The 21518-nt window shown below is 40.0% G+C and overlaps 1 protein-coding gene across 1 annotated transcript; it reads left to right on the top strand.

Moving 5' to 3' along the window:
• Window positions 1-1948: 1948 nt before the first annotated feature.
• Window positions 1949-17392, top strand: LOC139728923 (uncharacterized). The gene is made up of 13 exons (XM_071639851.1): window positions 1949-2058; window positions 5120-6067; window positions 7184-7621; window positions 8097-8181; window positions 9673-10246; window positions 11183-11241; window positions 11787-11874; window positions 12985-13132; window positions 13567-13704; window positions 14295-14448; window positions 15053-15167; window positions 15575-15813; window positions 16381-17392. The coding sequence occupies exons 1-13, from the start codon at window positions 2015-2017 to the stop codon at window positions 16582-16584; spliced, it is 3234 nt and encodes a 1077-aa protein (XP_071495952.1). The 5' UTR covers window positions 1949-2014; the 3' UTR covers window positions 16585-17392.
• The last annotated feature ends 4126 nt before the right edge of the window (window positions 17393-21518 follow it).

Genomic DNA, 21518 nt, shown 5'->3' with positions numbered 1-21518 from the left:
TTCTTCCACATGATCAATTCCAGCCTAGTCAAGGAGGGAAATTGCAATCTTTAATTGTGTTTGTTTGATCTTTTTCTACCTCATTATGTTTCATATAGTGGTAACATCATCTTGAATATGAATTCAAGTGGCTGTTGCAGTCCAATAAAAAAAAACAACAACACACAAACACTCCAGCTATATACTGTAATAACTGTATTCATTCAAAGGAAGGACACGGACTTGACACTGAGTGACTCAGATTGAGTAGGCTTATAGATACTAGTTCCACGGAGATATCATCTCTATATATCTCTCTTTATGGATCGCGCCTAAAAACTACTAATAAAACTCATGATTTGAACTTTTATTTCTGTTGCTGTTGACATGTACTGAATGTCATTGTGTATATTTTGCATGTCGTTCAGTTCTTCTTCTTCTTCTTCTGATTAAGTCTGCCTCCTTCAATAGACTGAAGATTCTTGCAGACTGGTGCTATTTACATTATAATACAATTTATATACAGATATTTACAAGCACATAGAAAATTTGACGAAAATACTAGCCACTGTGATCAACCGTTAGACGGTTTCGAAATGATCCCACAGATGGCGCTGAAACAATTTCTGACGACAGGGAATTCCAGTTCCTTACAGTTCTTGGGAAGAACGAATGGCGATGCGATTCAGTTCTCGAATATGGTACCTGGTAGGAGTGTGGTTGCGAGGCTCTCGTTAACTGAGTAGCCTGTTTGATGATATAGTCCTGTGCTGAAAGAGGAGTGAGATTATTGTGTATTTTGTACATCATAATTAGCCTGTCATTTTCTCTGCGCTGTTCCAGAGTGGTCCAATTAAGTTCTTGTAGCATTTTGGTGACACTCGAGGTGTTATGGTAGCGATTTAAAGTGAATCGCGCAGCTCTTCTCTGGACCATTTCCACTTGGTGGATTAGGTTCTTGGTAGATGGATCCCAAACTGTGGAAGCATACTCAACAATTGGTCGAACCAACGTTTTGTAAGCTGTGACTTTAACATCAGATTTTATGCGAAGATTGCGTTTTAGAAATGCAAGCACGTTATTGGCTTTATTGACAGTATTGTTAATGTGTTGGGTCCACTTCAAATCAGAAGTGATGGTTACACCCAAGTACTTCACGGATTCAACAGATTCAAGAGGGGCGTTATTCAGATGATACACGTGTTGCACCTTACTTCTTTTCCTGGATATTGTCAAAACCTTAACTTATCTGTGTTCAAATCCATCATCCATTTTTTCGCCCAGTCACCAGTTGCGAGTGATTACCTTACTGTGTGTATGACACCTTTGCACTCTGCACAAATGTCCGAAAACAAATTTGATGTATATTTTTACATGACAATAAGATATCTTGAATCTTGAATGATTTCCAGGGAGTCGGTGAAGGCAGTTATTGTTGCTATATTTTCATGATTCATATAGGCCTATACAGCGATAAAATTTCATGCTGCTTACACCTTTATAAACTTCCCGGGTCAAGAAAAGAGATTCTACTTAATATCAGACGTTGATGATAATCATAAATGACATACATTGTATCTAGTTAGAACTTAGTAGTATATTATGATAAGGAAAGGCTTCTATAGACCATTCATTTTGTAATGGCGAGATAATGAATCTCTACTACTAAGTCTACTACCCAGCCTGATCCACGCGAGTTTCTCTCCCCTCATCAGCTTGTCACTGCGCCTGCGCTGTGTAGACTCCTCGACGTACCGTGCTAGCTACCAACCCGTACTCAACGTTCAGGGCACGATCGGCCTACTAGCCTCAGCCAGCAGCAGCAGCGCTGCGAACGCAGCAGCTGAATCACATCGTGTATACTACAGCATCATACGTACTGTACGTGTGCTGTGGATGTGCTACAGTATTGGGTGCAGCATGCAAGCAGTGTGTGTGCCGCTCGCGCTAGCACTTAAGTTAGTGGGATCAAGCAACGACGCGCACCTGACCAAGAGAGAAAGACGGAGTGTCTCTTCGTTTATATCGAAAAAATATGGCAAAAACCGAGAGTCCTGACGAAAATATGGAGACAGATGGGTGAGTTTATCAAGAATCATTTTCCATAGCACCATCGGCGAAAATGTTCAAGCCGCATGGTTGCTCTCAAAGCTCAGGGTAGTAACGCAAATCACACTTTCGTCATCACACTCGTGTAGAGAATCGGTATTCGTCGTGTGGATAGATAGCCCTCTTACAAGCGGCAGTCTGTAACCGGCGAATACAATGATCAACGCTAAATTGTGCTTCCCTGCTGCATTACCTCTTACTAATGCTTTTAAATGTACATTTGTACACTTCACAGTGTTCTAAACAATAGTATTTAGGATATATTAGTGTAGATAAGCTCTCTGCACGCAGCTCGGTTAGTTTCAAATTCGGGTTTCGTGAATCGAGATTACGACTAGATAATGGATCACAATCACTGCGCCATTGACGTTGTGTTGTTGGTGCTGTGTTTTGTGGAGTGTATTACAAGGTCCTACACACAAAAACGCAAGTAACTGTCGAGCGTCTAACACAACAACAGTTACTTAGACTCACAGCGTTAGACGTACAACTGTCTGACTGTAGGGCCTACTATCGATATCAGTATTAGCTAGCTAGATCCTCACCTCGACCAGAACTGTACAGTCCCTTTAAAACTAGAACGGGGTCTATATGGGCAGACAGAGCTGAGGTGGCTCCAAAAGAGCCCCTCATTAGGTGAATACAGAATAATTTTAGTTCTTTTCGAAGCACCGAGGCCTACACTAGACCTATTTATAAGTTTTAACCAGAAAATATGTTTATATTATGTTTTGGATACAAAATTTAAACAACAGAAGGAAAATAGGGTCTATGGAAAAAAAATGTGAGGCGAGAAGTTGTGTGGTGGATAGAGAGTGGTGTAACCAATCATCCGATCTGATGCCGATCCAATGCCGATCACAAATGATCGCCGATTTTTTACCTATCGATGATCTTTGGAAAAAATTGGTGTATCAGTGACTGATATGAAAAGCGTACCAAATGAAAAAAGAAAGAAAGAAGAAACAAAGTGAGCACGCTCTCCCGCATGTCATGTGCCACTCCGCTCACACAAGTATTGTTCTTGGTTGGGAGAGATCATCACTCAAGTCTCACTCTCAAGGCATACTAAAGGTATGGAGTTACATTTCTGATTAAGTCCATTGAGCTCACCAATTGTGAAACCTCATGTGTACAAAGTGCAGTCCGCCCCTCTAAGATCATGGCTCGAGTCGCATTGTGGGACCGCATGGAACGGGATTATGCATGTCATTTCACCGAGTGACGATACAAGGCAGTGCGCAATGTTAAAATTTCTTTGTGATGTCACAATTGTTGCATTTCACAGAGTGACGGTACAAAGCTGCGCACAATTTCAAAATTGCTTTGTGATATTATTTTGCGTATATATTAGTAGGGTTGGGGGTACCACGTATCGTCACCCTAAGGATCTGTAGCTTGTTTATTCTAAACTGTATAACACAAATCCGCCTAATTCTATCTCAAATATGCCATAAATACTGCAGTTTTGAATGTCGTGACCGTCTCGTTGATTATGAATCTCAGTTTTAAAATAGCGCAATTTTAGTGCGTGCGTTCCGTTTTCTTCGCGCAGCTAAAAAGGGAACCTTGCGATCGGCACCCCCTCCCCTCCATAGGTATACATGTGAATTTCACAGCATAGGTAATACACATGAATTTCACAGGCCATAGGGAATACACGTGAATTTCACAGCCATGTGTCGTTACTGAGCGGATGTGTAATTTTTAGCTTGGTTTGTTTGAGTTTGATTTTGGTTTCTTTGTTTTTATTGTCTTTACAGCTAATGACACTTAATCCCGCGCGTACCTTTTCGTTCTATACGCAAAAAGCCATGATACACAGGGTGCCGATGGGAAGGTGCCCTGCCGATAGGTGGTGCCCCAACCATACTGGTATTTTATTTGCAAAATGTCATCATAGAAGTGACATCATATTGCAAAAGGTACACTACTTCATGGAGTGTCAAACATGCTGATATCCTGACATAGCTAAAAATGCAGTACCTGTAATCACATGAAAATCTTTCAACCAATCAGTAGAGGATAAATATTTGATCCAAAATGTAGTAGGAACCATCATTCAATAGAGTACTAGCACTCAAATTTACTGACTATACTATGGTCTTCACATGGTGTTAAATCGGAGTAAGAAACATGTCATGCCAAGTCACTCCTTAATCTTGTCACAAAAATGACACAAGTGAGAATGAATGTGTATTAGATCTAGAGTAATCCCTGTTAGCGACAGGGTGCCTGTTTGCAGCAGGGCAGTTTCATCCATTGATAAAACAGTTAAAATGTATCAAGTGTCCTTAGTCCCACTTTAGAATAAAAGTGGGAGTTGCAATGTTGAAGAGGGAAGTGAGGGTACTCTCCGATCTCGCACATGATTGGGCCTTTTTATCAATGAATGAAACAGCCCCTGTCGCAAATAGTCACTCTGTTGCAAACAGGGATGATTACTCTAGACCCTATTAACTAATGCAGTACTAAGGTAAAAACAAAAACAAAACAAAAAACATTGACTGAACAAAAGACTAGAAATGAACTATTCTAACTCCTAATGTTACTGTGTAGATTTGTTTGTCTGTCTGTGCAGCCATTGCTTTATAACAAAGTGCATACATTATCATTATCAAAGATATCAACAGCTGAAAAAAAAAAGTCATTGGTTAATTTGCAGTGTACATTGGGCAAAATGGGGCCATCTGACAAATTCAAACACCCAGCATGCAAACATCCGTGGTGACAGAAAGGCAATGTATGGTCAAGATTTCCCTAAAGATAGTACACTGCATGTGATTTACTGAGATACAGGCCTTGTCTGATGCTAATGTGCCTGTAATGTAATGTACTAGTTGCAGGTCATGAACATGTGTGGGCAAGGCTGTAGAGCAAATTGAGTATTCTCTTTGTATACTTTGGTTGTACTGTAAAACGCATTTGGTTTCATGACATCACGTAAGTGTGCGCAAGAGAATGTTTTGTCACATTCTGCAGGACAGTAGTAGTAATATTTTTGTTGTTGTTGTGTTTTCTTTATCACCAGAGCATCCAGTAATTCAGATGACGAAAATGCTGTGAAGGAGACATCTACACAGGCCAAAAGTCATGGCAGCAGGCACCGAACACACAGCAGCGGCAGCAGTCGCCACAAGAAGCACAAGCACAAGAGCAAGCGGAGCCACCATAAACACAAGCACCATAAAGACAAGGAGGGGCACAGGCGACACAAGCACAAACACAAACGTCACAAGAGCAGCAAGCGAAACGAAGAGTCACAAGCCACAGCCAGGGGAGAGGAGGAGGTGGTAATGGAAGAAGAATCGGATATAGAACTGGAAGACACCATTCCCCTGCCTCAATTCGAGCAGAAGCCAAGCCGGAGGGAGACCAGGGAAATGGCAGACCTCGCGGAACTTGAGAAGCAGAAAGAGCTACTACAGGCGCAGCTCCTTGCCACAGCAGATGACGAACACTCAGGGATGAATTTGATCGCTCAGGGATACCAGACAGATGAGGAGGAGGAAGCGGAAATGCTGACTGATTCCGCATCAAAAAGGGCATACAGAGATGCTGAATCCACATCCAAATCAGTCGAAAAGGGCGAGGAGAAATCGCAGAGGAGAGAGGGCGAAAGTTCGCACAGAAAACGTAATCGCAGCAAGTCACCGGCCAAGGAACGGTCGTCGAGTAGCAAATTAGATACTACGGGCAAATCTGCCCACAGTAGGACTAGTAAACATAGTCACTCTGCATCGAGTGACCGGAAGCATTCCAAAGATGGGGAGAGTAAAAGGGACTCCAAGAAACGATCTCCCCCACCAAGTGCCACTAAAACCGACCAGAAGGAAAACAGAGAGGCCAGGAAATCCTCAGGTCATGAAAGCAGGTCTTCTCCCAAGAAAGACAGACATTCCCGTGAACACAGGTCAGTGCAGGACACTAGCCGGCGGTCTCCGAGGCCAAACAGATCACATTCTCCCAAGAGGGAGAGGTAAGAGCAAGCATGATTACCATTTATTTTTGTGTCTCTTTTCTGTAAATATAATTTTTCTCATCAGTGCATATCTAACGAGATTCATAAGTTCTTTGTATGTATTCAAGTCAGTGATACAAGCAATGTGTGTCTGCATTTACAGTAGATTTTTGTCATACATTTTTGCATATTGATAGGTAAGATTTAGAAATCTATGTCAACAAATCATATTCTGTGTTCCTAATGCTCTGTAAACAGCTGTTACTTTTTCCAGCAACACCATAGAAGCTTTATTAAGGCATACAGATGTATTCACGTATTGCATAATGCAATTTATAAGCTCTTGAGGCCCAAAGCTATTTCGCACATGTTCACTCATCTTTGCTCTCTCAACTTCAAATTGATGTCACCATCACTTATGAGAAGGAAAGTATGGAAAATAATTTATCAACTGAGAGAGAAAATGATAGTCTTTTTACAAGATGTAAATTAGAATCCTCTGAGAAGTACTGTACATGCATGTGATGTCACATGATATTCACCTATGAAATATGTATATGAATAATCTTTTCACTTATTCGAAAGATCCCACTAATGAAAAAGTAATAATCTTTATCTTGTACATCTTCATAATGTAAGCTTTCCAAGCTTTCCAGTGTAATATGACTTCATAAAGTATCACGATGCTTATAAATGTGATGACATATGGAAACTGATACAGCTGCTGTGATCTAGGGTAGCTCTTGAACCATTTGAATAGGACTACATTGCAGTATGTATGCTTTACGGCAGTGTTCAATCTCTCTTAGATACAAACCCATTCTGACAGTTGTAAACTTGAAAAGTGAAGGTCAAAATCCAAAAAGTAGTGAAGGGAAGTGAGACAAAGGACTGGGATGTTAGGTCAATTCACACCTATAATAAGATGCATAAAGAGACATCGTTGTCCCAGTTACATGTATTTTTGCTACTGATTATCATGTACATTGGGGTTTGCAGTGTCTGGGGAACTACAGGATATCGTGTAGATCAGCGGATGCAGACTGTATGGGTAAAAGTTAATGAGTTGCTTACTTAGAATCAACCTTTCATGTGCTTTTGTGATGGGAAGTTTCTCTCGATTGTACCCTGTAGAGTTTCAGACTCATCAATCAGAAGAGTAAGCCCCTCATCCAAAAGGCTTTCACCTCCACGCCGCCCTCCCTCTCCAAGCCCAATCCAACGCAGCAGAGAAAGGCGCCCTCGAAGCCGGTCCCCACAGGTGAGAGTGCGAAGTCGCAGCCCTCTGCCAGGCAGGAGGAGGAGCCCACTTGAAAGAAGAGGACGCAGTCCGCTGGAGAGGAGGTTGCCGGGCAACAGGTCACCTGATAGATTCGGGCGGGGCCGTGGCAAACGAGGCCCCTCTCCACCATGGAGGACCAGGAACAGGTCACCTATGAGGAGGAATCATAGCAGGTCGCCTGACAGACGCAGACGGAGGCGGGGCAGGAGTAGGAGCAGGTCACCGCGAGACAAGTTCAAGGGCAGCTTGTCGGAAGGGCTGACTGTGCAGCAGGAGTCCTCAGATGATGAGTGAGTATTGTACAGATTTTCTCACTATACCCTCTCACTATACATCTGCGCAGAGCAATATCCAATGCTGAAACCTCCACCATGACTGCCCAAGGACAGCCTTTACCTGTTCTCACTGCAGTTTCTACAGGTGGAGGTCGCATCTTGCAGATTTTCAGAACCTCATAGCTGAGCTGCTGTCCTTTACAACAGACTTCCTTTTCTATTCACTCCTCTTTATATGAAATCCAAACGTTTGTATTATATGTTACTTGTACCACCATTCTTCTGCTAAATTGATGAGATTGCTCAGCAATAGCACATGATCATATGTTCTTGCCTGTCAGTACCCAAACCTTTGCAAATGCAATGTTTGTGCACCAGATGGGAGTAGAGCTAATCATTTTCATGACTTGAGATTGTTGCTGATCAAGCCTTGTTTGATTTAGGGAAAAGTGCTCTCCTGATCTCGTCATGTTCTCTCTTCTTTCATCAGAATTCCTGATATGGATCTAGATGATGAGGAAGATGAAGAAGCTGTCATTGAGAGGCGGCGACGAGAGAGGAAACAACTCATGCAGGTCAGTAATAGACTTTTCAATGTAGTTCCATCCCTTCTGTGATCACAGTGAAGGGCCAAAATATTGAACATTGCATGCTATTTCTCTCTTTAAAATGTCTTTGATGCATGTTGAATATCATAGACTTGATGGTATAGGACTTCTTTTCTTTGATATTTGTCTTCCGTTGATTTTTTATGCTGCCTTGGTGAGACTTCACCTGATTTAGTGTAAAGAAAAGAATCAAATACAAATTGTTACTTACATGTAGGTGTTCGTGATATTAGAGGAGATTGTGCAGCAGTGACAATGTCATTTTTCAGTCAGAGCTTTGCTTGACCATGTGAATTATCAATTTTTCTCCGAGGGTGTGGTCAACAGTTCTGTCTTATTAATACACTCACTGACAAAGGGTTAGTCTATTCCAGTGTCAGTTTATCATTCCCAGGAGAGGTAGAGTTAATATCAAATCTTCTAACATGATATCACTCAGACTTAATGCAAGAATACTTTGTTCAACACTCAAAGTGCGCTTGTGATTAAAAACCAATGCAACAGTTTAGTCTTTTATCACCCCCCTTGTGGAAAATTCAAGAACAGCAAGTAATATTTGATGATTAGGCCAAAAAAAAAAAAATTGTTGCATTGGCGTAACATGAGATTTTCAAATAGGGCCGGTCGGGCGGATTTTTTTTTTTTTTTTTTTTTTTTTTTTTTTTTTTGCTACCTGCATTTTACGTGTAAAACTCGTGCTCAGCTCAGTAAACAGTTACAACTGCTGCACCGAATGTGCTGTGTTCATCTATTCTACAAATCATTTATGAGGCCGATATTACTGGAATTATACCCCTTCACAGAATTTAAAGATGTTGAAATCCCTATCCTGAATGTTTTCACTTCATATTTTACTATTTTGACTTAGATAAGATAGATGCAAATTGACCCATATGTACGATCTTTTCATCGCACACGGCGATCTCTATTACAGTCCCACATATACAGATTCGTGTAAGTTCTCCACACAAGAAACCTATGGCAAAACTGTGCACAATACATCGCAGTCTGAATGCTACGTATACACTGAATAAATCTTGTTAGAGTACGTGTCCGTGTTGGAAACAGATGACGTACTGATCAAGGAAGGCTTATATGCGAGGCGCTAGATCTCTCCCTCGTACATCCGATATCCCCAGAGCCGTTTCCACTTCCGGGTTTGTGCGATCGCGATCGCAATCAACAAGATATTTGATATCGATAGCAAAAAAAAATAATAAAAAAACATGGGGTCGGCGGAATTTTTAGGGTCGGGCGGGTTACGCCAATGCAACAATTTTTTTTTTTTGGCCTTAGCTTCATCATAGGTTTGCAAAGATGTTATAATGCTTTCAAAAAAATAGGCTGTCTTTTAATGATTCTGACTGTCTTGGTTTTGTAAAGATTTCTGGTTTTCCCCCACGGTTATTTTAAGCTGTATTTTTTATACGATATGTTTCATGTATTTGATATGACCAGAAATATCAAGCTCCACAGGGAGAGAGCGCTGCTTCCACTCCAGCCCAGGAGACCTCACAACCTCCCTCACAGGACCAATCACCTGAGGTCAGCGAAAAGGCAGGCAGTGTCACGAGGAGCCAAGACTCCGATGATGAAGCCGATGGCGATGACAACGAGGAAGACGAGGATGAGGATGAGGAGGGGGACGAAGAGGAAGACAAAGAGGAGGCCAGCGATGGCAGCTCATCCTCTGAAAGCGGTGACAGCAGCGATGACAGCAGTGAGGAGGAAGAGGAGGCAGAGGATGAAGAAGATGAGGAGGAGGAGGAGGAGGAAGAGGAGGAGGATGATAAAGATGCGGTCCCTAAAGCCACCGTGGTGGAAAAAAATGGGAAGGAGGATGAAGACGATGTTGACAAAGAAGCCATCAAGCGTGAGCTTGAGAGGAAGAGGATGAAAGCAGTGTTTGCTGAAAGTGAAAGTGATGAAGAGACAAAGTCTCCGATGGATGCCAAATCTGCAGCAGAGGAAGAAGGGGAGGAGAATGCAGAGAAAAAGTTAGCTGACATTGTCAAGCCAAAGTCAGAAAAAGGCAAGTGGCTTTGCAGATTCAATCTGTTGTCATCACCAGTACTAAAAGTCTGGGATTTAATCTGTTCCATATGTATGAATGAATGGGCTTATGTGGTCAATCCTTTCATTTAAGTATGTCTAGATTACCCTGTCTGTTTTGTTTTTCAAGACTGTAGCAAGTGCACCTTGGTGCTTAGTGAGGTACCTATATTTTGGATTTTGTTGTATGAAAGATTCCACACTTCATAAGCAAATGTCATTCCTGAGTATGAGTTTGTGATAGCGCATTTGATATCCTTCAGTTCTAATTTCCTTTGTACTATGTATGTGAAAAATATCTTATCAGGATGAAATAAGTAGATTCAGGAATGTTCGCGTGCATTTTAATTTCGCACATTTCGCGAGCGGCAACATTCGTGAAATTAAAATGCACACAAAAGTTCTTGCCTACACAATATGCATTGGATGCCAGTAGCAAATTGCGAAAATTTCATGCTGCGAGAAAGGCCGTCGGCTCCAATTCGCGAAATGTTCATGCCGCGAATATATCGTGTTTTACAGTATTTATTCTGCAGTAGATTTATTATGCTAACTCTCTAATGACTATAGCCCAGTGCCGAAAAAATGCTGTCTGTATTGTAGAACGCAACACATCCATGTGATTTTCTGTCATTTCAGCAGAACTGAGTTGACTGAGACTGAAAATAACAATTGGCATGACTGTCTGCATTTCAGAAGACTGGTCAATATCTTAGTTTGTCCAGCAAGACTGAAGGAGAGAAAATTATGACGTGGTATCTGGTATGCTCTAGGTGTTGTACAGTTTTCTGCCATAGCTCTTCTGCAAGTAATCGAGTTCAAGATGGATTATGGCTATTCATTTGACAGGGTTGTCAGTTAATGTCATCTTTGTGATCTAAGTAAGATTTTGTACTTTTTGCTGACTTCCATGCAGATCAAACAGCTAGCCGTAATGGTCTGGATATGTTCAGTGAACTTGACATGTTCAAAATGGTGAGTACTAAAACGAGTAGGTTTGCAAATGTGTGAGAAATGTATGAATGGAATTATTGATGAAATCATGCTGTGAATCATCATTTAAAAAGCTTGTACCATGTACATGTACAACATTATTTTGTCCATGCTCTTGTTCCCACAAGAACAAGCTCTAATGAAATGGATAACATGAGAGAAATGGACCTGCACTTACCACCATGTTGTAAGTGTGTTTAAATTAGTGAATGTGAAACTACTGTTTAGCAGTTTGTGGCCCCCTAAAAACAGTAGTAGCCATCTTGGTGAGAAGTTAAACAACAGAGGTTATCTGAATACTTGTGATACAACTATTTAAAGTGTATAAAGTGTCATTGACTGTGATGTTGAAAATGTCATCCAAATTGTCTTTGATTAGAAGGTGCATTCTGATTTAGAGGGTGTTGATATTATCTTCAGAGCAACATATTTACACAGTGTATTTCCTGCTTGCCTGTAAAGCATGATTTTATATGTATTCAGTGCATTTTTTCACGCAGTTTATTGCTTTGCTCTGTTTCTCCCAGAGTCCATCAACACGAGACGGTATTGGTCAGATGGGTCCAGAGAACCCAAGTCTCACCGATAACTGGGATGATGCTGAGGGATATTATCGTAAGTCACTTCTCTAACCTTTTGTGTGCTCTGTGAGAGCTGATTGGCACAGGAAACCCCATAGTGGGGTATGAGTTTTCAATTATTTGTCTCCGTCTGAACAAACAGGATTTGTAAGATCGCAACTGCTGATCTACATTTTGACAAACATGTTGGCAAAAAGGAGCCAGTTGTGGAATCAAACCTGTCATCTACTGCTTTCAGTGCAGTGGCACTACTACCAGGCTACCCCTGGTTGCCGGCAGTGACATGATGAACATGGAACAAATACCCAAGCTCCAAAATTCAAACACTGTTATATCGAGTAGTCCATGGCAGACAAGGCATATTAGATGAAAGCAAGAGATTATTTTATTATTAACTCATTACCCCATATCTTTACTCCTCTGCTTGATAATCTCCTGCTTTCAAACCCCATAATGTTGTACACATTGACCCAAGCCCATGGTACTGAAGGGTTGATAGTTAAGAGTATTGCTATAATCTTTAAATCATTGATACATATTTATGTACCCTCTTTGCATCCTCCTACAAGAGAGCTGTGCACTTGCTGATGATTTCAGATATCAATATGGAGGAAAGTCAGGGTTATTTTTTGATCGTAGAAGGTGGGGAAGCGATACATTTGTGTAAATTTTTGGCTTATGGAAAAATAAAGTTCGATGCATGAGTCCAGTTTTCTTTCCACACCAGTAATGCAGGGGTCGCACTTAACTTTTTTTTAAACAGCCAGGCGGACTACTTAGAATCAATTTTGACACTGAAGCAATATTTTGGCTAGCCAGAGTGTGAGACGGACTAGTAACTTCGGAATTTTATGATTTTTAGCTAGTCCGACGTGATTTTGGGTGGCCAATGGCCAGCAGACCATCGCCAATTTCGAACCCTGTAATGTAGCCATGTTTCCCCCTGCCTAATGTGAATTAGTAATGGATTACTTCCACTATCCCCCCAAAAAGAAAATGAATCCTAACATTATACTGTTCATAGTGTGCTTAAGATTTAAGATTAAAACATATTCAGTGGAAAAGAGGGACAGAGTTTATGTGCTTATGCTTATGTGCACCTATGATTTTGTAGTAATATATGTTCGGTTAATTATACTTTCAGGCGTCAGGATTGGTGAGACCTTGGACAAGCGCTACAGTGTCTACGGCTACACGGGACAGGGCGTCTTCAGTAATGTGGTCAGGGCACGAGACACTGCCCGGGGTCAGATGGACGTTGCAATCAAGATTATTCGCAACAATGAACTCATGTAAGTTTAGCATGTGTTTTGTTGGTCTTGCAGAGCTGACAAATTGATGTCTTTTCACAATATTGAATGTGATTTTTTTTTTGGATAAAATTAACAAAGTATATTTTTAAGAATTTTTTTTTTTTCTGAGACTTCATTAGCCATACTCAGTATGTGCAATTTTTCCATTTTCAAAAGAAGAAGTGATGCGTGATTTCAAAATATGTTTCTATTGTCTTTTTGCTGTTCAGCAGTATGTTTTTTGATCTACGCAGGTTGACAACCTTGGTGTTATTCTTTAGTTGGTATGAACAAGACACATATATTGGTTCTGCAAGTGTATGCAATGATAATCTGATACAGTCATTTGCTTGTTGAATGTCTATTACAGACACCTCAAATTTGCTGATATTAATTTTCAATCAGGTAACATGCTTTCCTTTCCAACCTCTCAGGCACAAGACGGGTATGAAGGAACTCGAGTACTTAAAACGTCTAAACGACCAGGACAGGGAGGACCGCTTTCACTGTGTCCGTCTCTTCAGGCACTTCAACTATCGACAGCATCTTTGTCTGGTCTTTGAACCTCTCAGGTAATGTCATATCCATTTTTTCCTCAGCACCCTGTCGTTTTTTTTTAGCGAAATATACATCTGTGCCCAGTATCTGCAGCGTAGTATATCACCAGTAGAAGCCATAGGTCGATTTTAACCTTGCTCTGATTGTAGGTCTATTTTGGTTGAGGTGAATTTTAACCTTGTGTGCTGAATAAGGGAAGACGAGATCACCTGGGAGGAGAGATGATTAGTATTCTCATGAGGGTTTTGTAAGTATCCTCTGACTGAGTGACTTGTATGCCATGACATTTAGGTGCCCCTACTTTGTCAAAAAGGACTATAGAGCCTTTCCATTGCACCTTTCATTCTGCTGTACAAAGATCTGTAAGTTATTGAAATTGATGCACTCTTGCCACATCTAGCAAAATGTTTTCAAAAGTTGATCACAGGTCAAAGTGGTTATGAACGTGAGCTATATTCTGAGACTTTCTTTGTGCATGGGAACAGGTTTTGACTTTTACTCGTGTCTTTGTTTTCCAGGAGTGATTGAAAAGTGCTTTAGAAAATTTGTATTTTACTGGTCCTGTGTTTTCACATCTACCCATTACTGGCTTCTTCTCACACAGCATGAATCTGCGCGAGGTGCTGAAGCGGTACGGCAAGGACGTTGGCCTCCACATCAAGGCAGTGCGCTCCTACACCCAGCAACTCTTTCTTGCTCTCAAGCTCCTCAAGAGATGCAACATCCTCCATGCTGACATCAAGCCAGACAACATCCTGGTGAGAAAGTTATAGTGTCACTGAATGCGAATTGTGATTGTGAAGTTTTGCTGGCATGCGATGTTGGATTCGTCCAGCACAGTAACTTCTGGGGGAAATCCAAATTTTCTTCTTGGCAGAGCTTGGAGGGAGTTGAGTTAGAGTGACATCAAACACATGGGGATGGGGGATGGCTATCAGAACTCCGGCGGTATCTGTTATGAGTTTGTAAAATTCAGCAGTGGCTTTCATCCTCCTGCTGAAAAATATTTGAAATTGATCATTAGCTGGTATCATTCCATATGTATGTGTGCAAGTTGTGATAGATGCTTGAATCAAAACTTACGACATCCAGCCAGATTGTGGCAGGTTTTGAGTCTTGAGTAAAAGTTTTTGTTATAACTGAAATTACTTAGTTTGTGAGTGGCTATGCCCATGAGAAGGGAAGAAAGCACATTCAATGTACAGTACCCTTCCAAATGTCACATCAATGTTTTCCATTCATACAATTATTCATCATTGTCTTTGATGCTGAACGTTTTCTGTTGAGCTGTTTTCTGATCCCAATTTTCCAATTAAACCAGATTTGTGTCATTCATGGTCTTTGCTGCCTTTCTTGTTCCAGGTCAATGAATCAAAGTCAATACTGAAGCTGTGTGATTTTGGCTCGGCCTCTCACGTAGCAGACTGTGACATCACACCTTACCTCGTTAGTAGATTCTACCGCGCCCCTGAAATAAGTGAGTACTTTGGTGTCCTTTAAGAATAGGAATCATTTTACCATACTATCATCAGCATGCAAGTATGATTTTTGGCAAGCATCAGAAAGAGTATCGCAAAACATCACTGTTTATTCAGACATCTTATGAAGACATTTATTTGTAGATTGATTGTAAATAAAGAATGGAATGAAAAAAAAAATGAGTTAATGTAGCTGTTGATATGAATTAGTGTAATTGTTTGGGCATTCACATGTTTGAAATGACTACCTTTCTTTTTCTTCCTCCGTTGTCTATCTAACAAAAAGTGACCTAACTTGTGATTCCATATGCATATGTTGTGGACTGTAGCCATACTTGTCTCAATACATTAAAACAAGAATAGCAGTCATACAAACAACCTACGGACTGCTGATCTCCCTTCACAGTCATTGGCATGGCCTACGACTCCGCCATCGACATGTGGAGCGCGGCGTGCACCATCTTCGAGCTGGCCACGGGAAAGATCATGTTCCCGGGCAAGACCAACAACCACATGCTGAAACTCTTCATGGACCTCAAGGGCAAGATGCCCCACAAGATAATCCGTAAGGGTATGCTGCGGGACAAACACTTCGACACCAACTGCAACTTCAAGTTCATCGAGGTGGACAAGGTCACCGAAAGGGTGAGTCAGTCATCTTTAGAGATATTTGTTTTGTTGTGTTTTGTTTTTTGTTCCTTATATTTCATAGTTGACTTTTTTTGAGTACTGATATCTGAGGTAATATTAACAGTTTTCTCATGGTATGTTATTGATGTTTTGTAGCTATGATATATCAGTAATGTCAATGAATTAGTGCATACTCTCCCTCTTCATTAATTACCACTTGTAATTTATCTATCTTTCTATCATTTCCTCTTTCCATTCTTGTTTTCTGTTCTCATTCTGTCCTTCCCCCTTCTTTTCACCCCTGCCCTCCTCCTTTTGTCTTCCTCATCTTGCCTCTTTCTACTGCTCCCTCCTTCACCCCTCTTCATCCTTCTCTTTCCCTTCTATCTCCTGCCTTCCCTCCTTTCCTCTTTCTTCCCACCTTCCTTTCTCCCCTCCATCCTACCATCCAACCCTTGCCTTCCACCCTTGCTTCCTCCAATACCCTTCTCCTTCCTTCCCTCCACCGTTTTGTTCACAATTCGTCCTTGTCTCTTCATTACCTTGTCTCTTCCACCCATATCCTCCCTTCTTCCCTCTCAGGAGAAAGTGACAGTCATGACGGTCATCAACCCCACCAAGGACCTGACCGCAGAACTTGTCGGTCATCAACGTCTACCGGAGGACCAGCAGCGGAAGGTGCTGCAGCTGAAGGATGTCGTTGACCGCTGTCTGATGCTTGACCCCTCCAAGCGCATGTCCATCAACGAAGTTCTCAAGCACCCCTTCATCCAGGAGAAGATATGATGAAGATCTTCTGAAAAGCGAGGAGCAGTGGAAAAAATGAAAATAGTTATTCATGTCGATTGTCCGTTTTGAATATTGCCCCAGGTGATTCATTACAGGAGCATCAAACCATTTGTGTTTTAGGTGTATAATATTCCCCTGCATTCTTTCATGTGATCCATCCTGTATGGATGACTGGGGCCTGACCCCACAGATCGCTGTGTGCTACAATGGCAGGTATTAGATTACAGGGGTCCACAGCGTCCAGCTATCATCAGCTCGCATAACTCTGCGGCAAGCTGAAGGCGGGTTGCCATGCACCGACCAATCATGAAATGAGAGTTACTCCTTCGATAACAAGTTCTCTGAGTCCAAATGCAGAGTAAGAGGCTCATGAAAGGTTTGATGTTGGGCAATCAATTTTCTTTGTTGCATAGTGTATCATGTGGGTTTTTTCTTTTTTAGTGTAGTAGACCCCAATAAGGTGTATAGATAACGGGAGGATTGGAGAACAGATGCAGGTTGAAAAAAAGTGTCAAAGTTTAAGAGTTTTTCTGTCAAAAGATGTATTATGAGTGTGTCGTCTTCTTTTTTTCTGTCCTCTATCCCCAAATGAGATGAAATATATCAATGATAATTCTTGAGTGATTAGTTTTTAATTGTACATGTTGTTCTGACTGAATTGAGAGCATTTCATTTTGTACGAGCATTTACCCAAAGGAACTAATATGGTATGGTTCATGTCACACTCGCTGCAATGTGACAACATTTTCTGGCTAGCCTTTTTCTTCAGTTTGATCTTGATCTTTTTGTTTTTTTGGTCATTGTGTAATCCCGAGATCTGACGTGACAGTAATATGATTTTTTTTTTTCCCCTGTAAGAATGTTGATAATTAGCAAGTGTATCATTTCAAAATGAAGTTAGTCTAGAAATCAAATGCTGCTTGTGTATGTTGCTGAATGCCCCCAGTTTGGTTTGGGGAATATGATGCATGACAAGCTTTATGCTTCTTTTGTGCAATCATATCAAAGTTGTCCTCAAATTAAGCATGCAGGTACGCGTATACAAAGAAAAAGGTATCGCAGCCGACATTTGCATAATTAATATCCAGCAAGGTTGTTCTTCATGGGAAAAAACATAGATGAAGGATAATAAATGAAACAAAATAGAGTGATGGTATAACTCCTGTACAGGTACCTCTGTTGGTATTTTCAACTTACATAATCCGTAGCAAGCTGTTTAAAGGGTGATTAAACTTTTGCTAATCTACTCAAGCCACGATATTTGGGAATTCCCATCTGTTAAGCCATTCAATACAAAAAGTCAAGCCAGTTCCATTTGAAACTTTGAGGCACTGCTCCATTGCCAAAACCAAATTAAGGCCTTTTAAACTTACACTACCCTTCTCAGAAACATCTGATGTGCACCTGTGTACCACCTTTACCCTCTGGTGATTGTAGCCGACAAGTGTCCAAAGTCTTTGTGGAAAAAACAGACAATTTTTAGCGGGAAATACTTTAATTTGAGGAGCTCTTTTTTATGGCTCAAGGGAATAATCTGAAAAGTTTGTCGCGAAATGTTAACCATTATTCATCAGATAAATGTTATAGAAGTATTTCAATTTAAGTCATTGGGTCTGAGCCAAATAATTCATCCCCAACCAAATCCTCCAAATAGTACTGAAGAGACAAAACCACATCTTTGTGCAAAACAGAATGGAGATTTGTAAACTTTGCAGTTTGCTGCTTCAGTTACAAAACTGATGTCTTCAGTCATCATTTGCCCATATTGCCTCAGGAAAGTTTTGAACAGGATTTTACTTTTGATGGAATTAAGTAGGATTTCATTGCTACATAGAAAGGATATTTTGTTTGTTTTAACAGGAGAAAAGAGAATTTTCCTTGTGTAATAGCAGCTGCATGTATATTTGCCGATAATGAGTTTCACAGGAGAAAGAATTTGATTTCTTTTATCTTGTAAGATTTTGCATTGTGTGTATGTCAAATATGTGACCCACCAGCAATAACACTGAATAATGTACATGCTTTACTTAGAATGTATTGGATTTCTCACAAATCATTTTTGTGTTCCTTGGCCATGTTCCATGTGACGTGGTCACTTTTACACACAGGTGAATGATGTTCCTTTCATCATGTGAACATGTTGTAGGAGCCACGTCTCCCTTGCAGGTTCATTGGCAAGAGCTAAATGTATTCTGAAGTGTGAAGCTATGCACCGATCCTCTAACACAGATTCATTTTTTTTTTCTTTCACACATGGGCACTGTACCCTTTTTTTTTTAACTTTATAAGTCTGAACGAAAAGATGTGTTCAGTAGTTTGAATTAGAACAAAAAATCCCTAATTTGATCATTTTGGCCGTATTTGTCATGCTACTGAAGGAGAAACAGATTCTGATAATGAGCTTAATCAATGAAACTATTTCCATGTTATTGCATTCATTTACACCAATTTGACTCCCTGCCCTTTTGCATTTGAGTTTTAAGGGTATTCTCCTTTTTTTTCTCTCTCTGTATTTCTTTTTTTGTGTGTGTTGTTGAGATATTGCCTGAAATAAGGCCACTATATAAGTCTGCTGTGATGCAGTTGCAGGAAAATTACTCCAAAGGTAACATGAAAAAAAAATATTGACATTAACATGCATTTACACTTTCAATTGTTATTTGCAGTTGACTTTTTGCTCTTTTCTTTGAGGACTCAGTATGGCCATGTATTATTTGTTTTGTTTTATAATTTGTCATCGTAGATGACCTCATTGTCAAGTTCTTTGTTAGTGCAAATTCTGAGTAGAGTGAAACAAGAAGTACTACTAATATTTCTTTTGTTTTCCTTCACAGGAACCTGCCCGTTTCTGCACATACCAAGTTGTACCAACAGATGTTAAAAAGTCATGTGTGAGCACAACAGTAGTTTGTGTAATGACTGTCAAATGTTTTACTATTTTTTAATGATAACTGTCTCTCCAATATCTTTTTGCATTTCATAGCATACTAGAGAGATTTCTGAGGGAAAAACTAGAGCATGTGTCATTTAACATGAAATAGTGAGGTAATGTTTGTATTTTTGCTTTAGATGAGACTCTTTGATAATTGCAATTTTCAAAGACATTCTCAGTGCTTAGCAGTAGATTGAATTTTTGATGAGTTTTGACTGCTTTGTCAAATATGCAAACAGGTCATTTGGCAATAGGCTGGCTTTCATTCCCAAAAGGGGCACAACAGACCAAACCATTAAAATGATACGATACATTATTCATTCTTGTAATGAAGCCAGGGTTTACATGATTCTGTAATATAGTTTGCATACTGATTTTGTATACAGAGACTGTAATTTCACTTTATTTTATTTATTTATTTATCTATTTTTTATTTTGGTGGGGGGGGGGGGGGGTCGGATGTTGCCTTTCTTGATTCTTTCTTGTTATTCCAAAAATTCAGTAACACATGATAGTAATATACATTATTTCATTACACTCTTTAAGATCTGTGTAGAATGACAAGAAAATTACTGAATTCATTTGTGGGCCAAATCTTACCAAGCAAAGGTCCAAGGTCTAATGTCAGTTTTATAAACTTTATCAATAACACATGCACCTTATACTTAAAACAATGAATGCTAAAAATGTTTTCTTTTTTACATATTTGTTATAGTGCAAAACCTTAAAATGGTAAAACTCACTCAAGGCAAAGTATGATGCAAATGAAATATTGAAAAGTTCATGTTTGTTCAGTATGGCAAAAATGTGTGAAAGATTTATGTAATCAAACTTTGAGAAGTGATGTATTATAAGAGAGCAGTCATGTGAAAGGTTGAGTCAATTCTACAGTAAGCAAAGATTATGCAATAACTTCATCAGAACGTTTACAGTCTCTGCTTACATCAGAGTAGGCATACTGATGTGCTTGATGACATTTGTTTGATTTTCACAATCTTGTCATGCATTGAATGAAAGATGGGGTCAGATCTAACGATGCTGTATATTGGTTTGCTGTTTCTGCCTGACCAATGCATGCAGCCAGAAATGCAAAATACTCTGGTTTCCACCAGAAACTCATAACTTTCTCTTTCATCATTCCGTTCATTGAAATCTCAAGTAATTTTAAGTTAATGGAATTTACTGAAATGCAAAAATTCAATGGATAGCAAATTGCATATATGCGAATGAAAATCTTTACTCATTCCATTCGTTTATAAAGCTGCTGAAATGCAAAAAAAAAAATCAGTGGATAACAAATGGCGTACTTGTGAATGAAAATCAAACAAATGGTCTACTCTGTGGATAGTGTTTCACGACTAACTTCCTTTGTCCACTCTCTTTCCCCCTCCACAACTAGTGCTGATCGACTTGCACCCCTGTTGGCAGCCCAGCTCACTCCGGTCCCTAAGATAGTATTTAAGAAAGTTGGTTCATCCTGCTTATTAACAAGGGTAAAGTACAAACTGAATGATGTGTGAGAATGAGGATCTACAGAAATAATATGCATAAGAAAAAAAAAAAAGATGGGTTGTCCTCATTAGATCATCGTACTCGCCATTATTGTTATCTCCGTGTGTTGTGGTTCAAAACAAGACAATTCAATTATTGCAGTGACACTCATAGTTTCTCCAAGGTCAAGAATTATAAACATTGATATTTAAGTTTCCATAATATTTGATTTTCCACAGATTTGGGAGAGAAACAAGTTTGACTTTGTAGTTCTTTGATTAAAATTTGAGTTTCAAGTGACATTTACATGTAAGTTCAGAGTTTGTGTAGGAAGTCCATGAGGTCTTACTAAACATGAACAGAACTTGAGGCAATTGAGAGAGGGCAGTAATTTTGTCAAGATTGTGAATGTAACCATTGGAAGTTGAACACGGCTGACCCCATGTAAAAATTTGTTGAATGACAAGCATGAAATATTTGTAGATATGGAAGTGTATGCTGTGATGTA

This window comes from Diadema antillarum, unplaced genomic scaffold (assembly GCF_040938485.1).
Source record: "Diadema antillarum isolate AM-2024a unplaced genomic scaffold, OU_Dant_1.0 seq00000205_RagTag, whole genome shotgun sequence".
Lineage (NCBI taxonomy): Eukaryota > Metazoa > Echinodermata > Echinoidea > Diadematoida > Diadematidae > Diadema > Diadema antillarum.
Note: the sequence above shows the minus strand (reverse complement) of the source record. Positions and strands in the feature narration are given on the sequence as shown.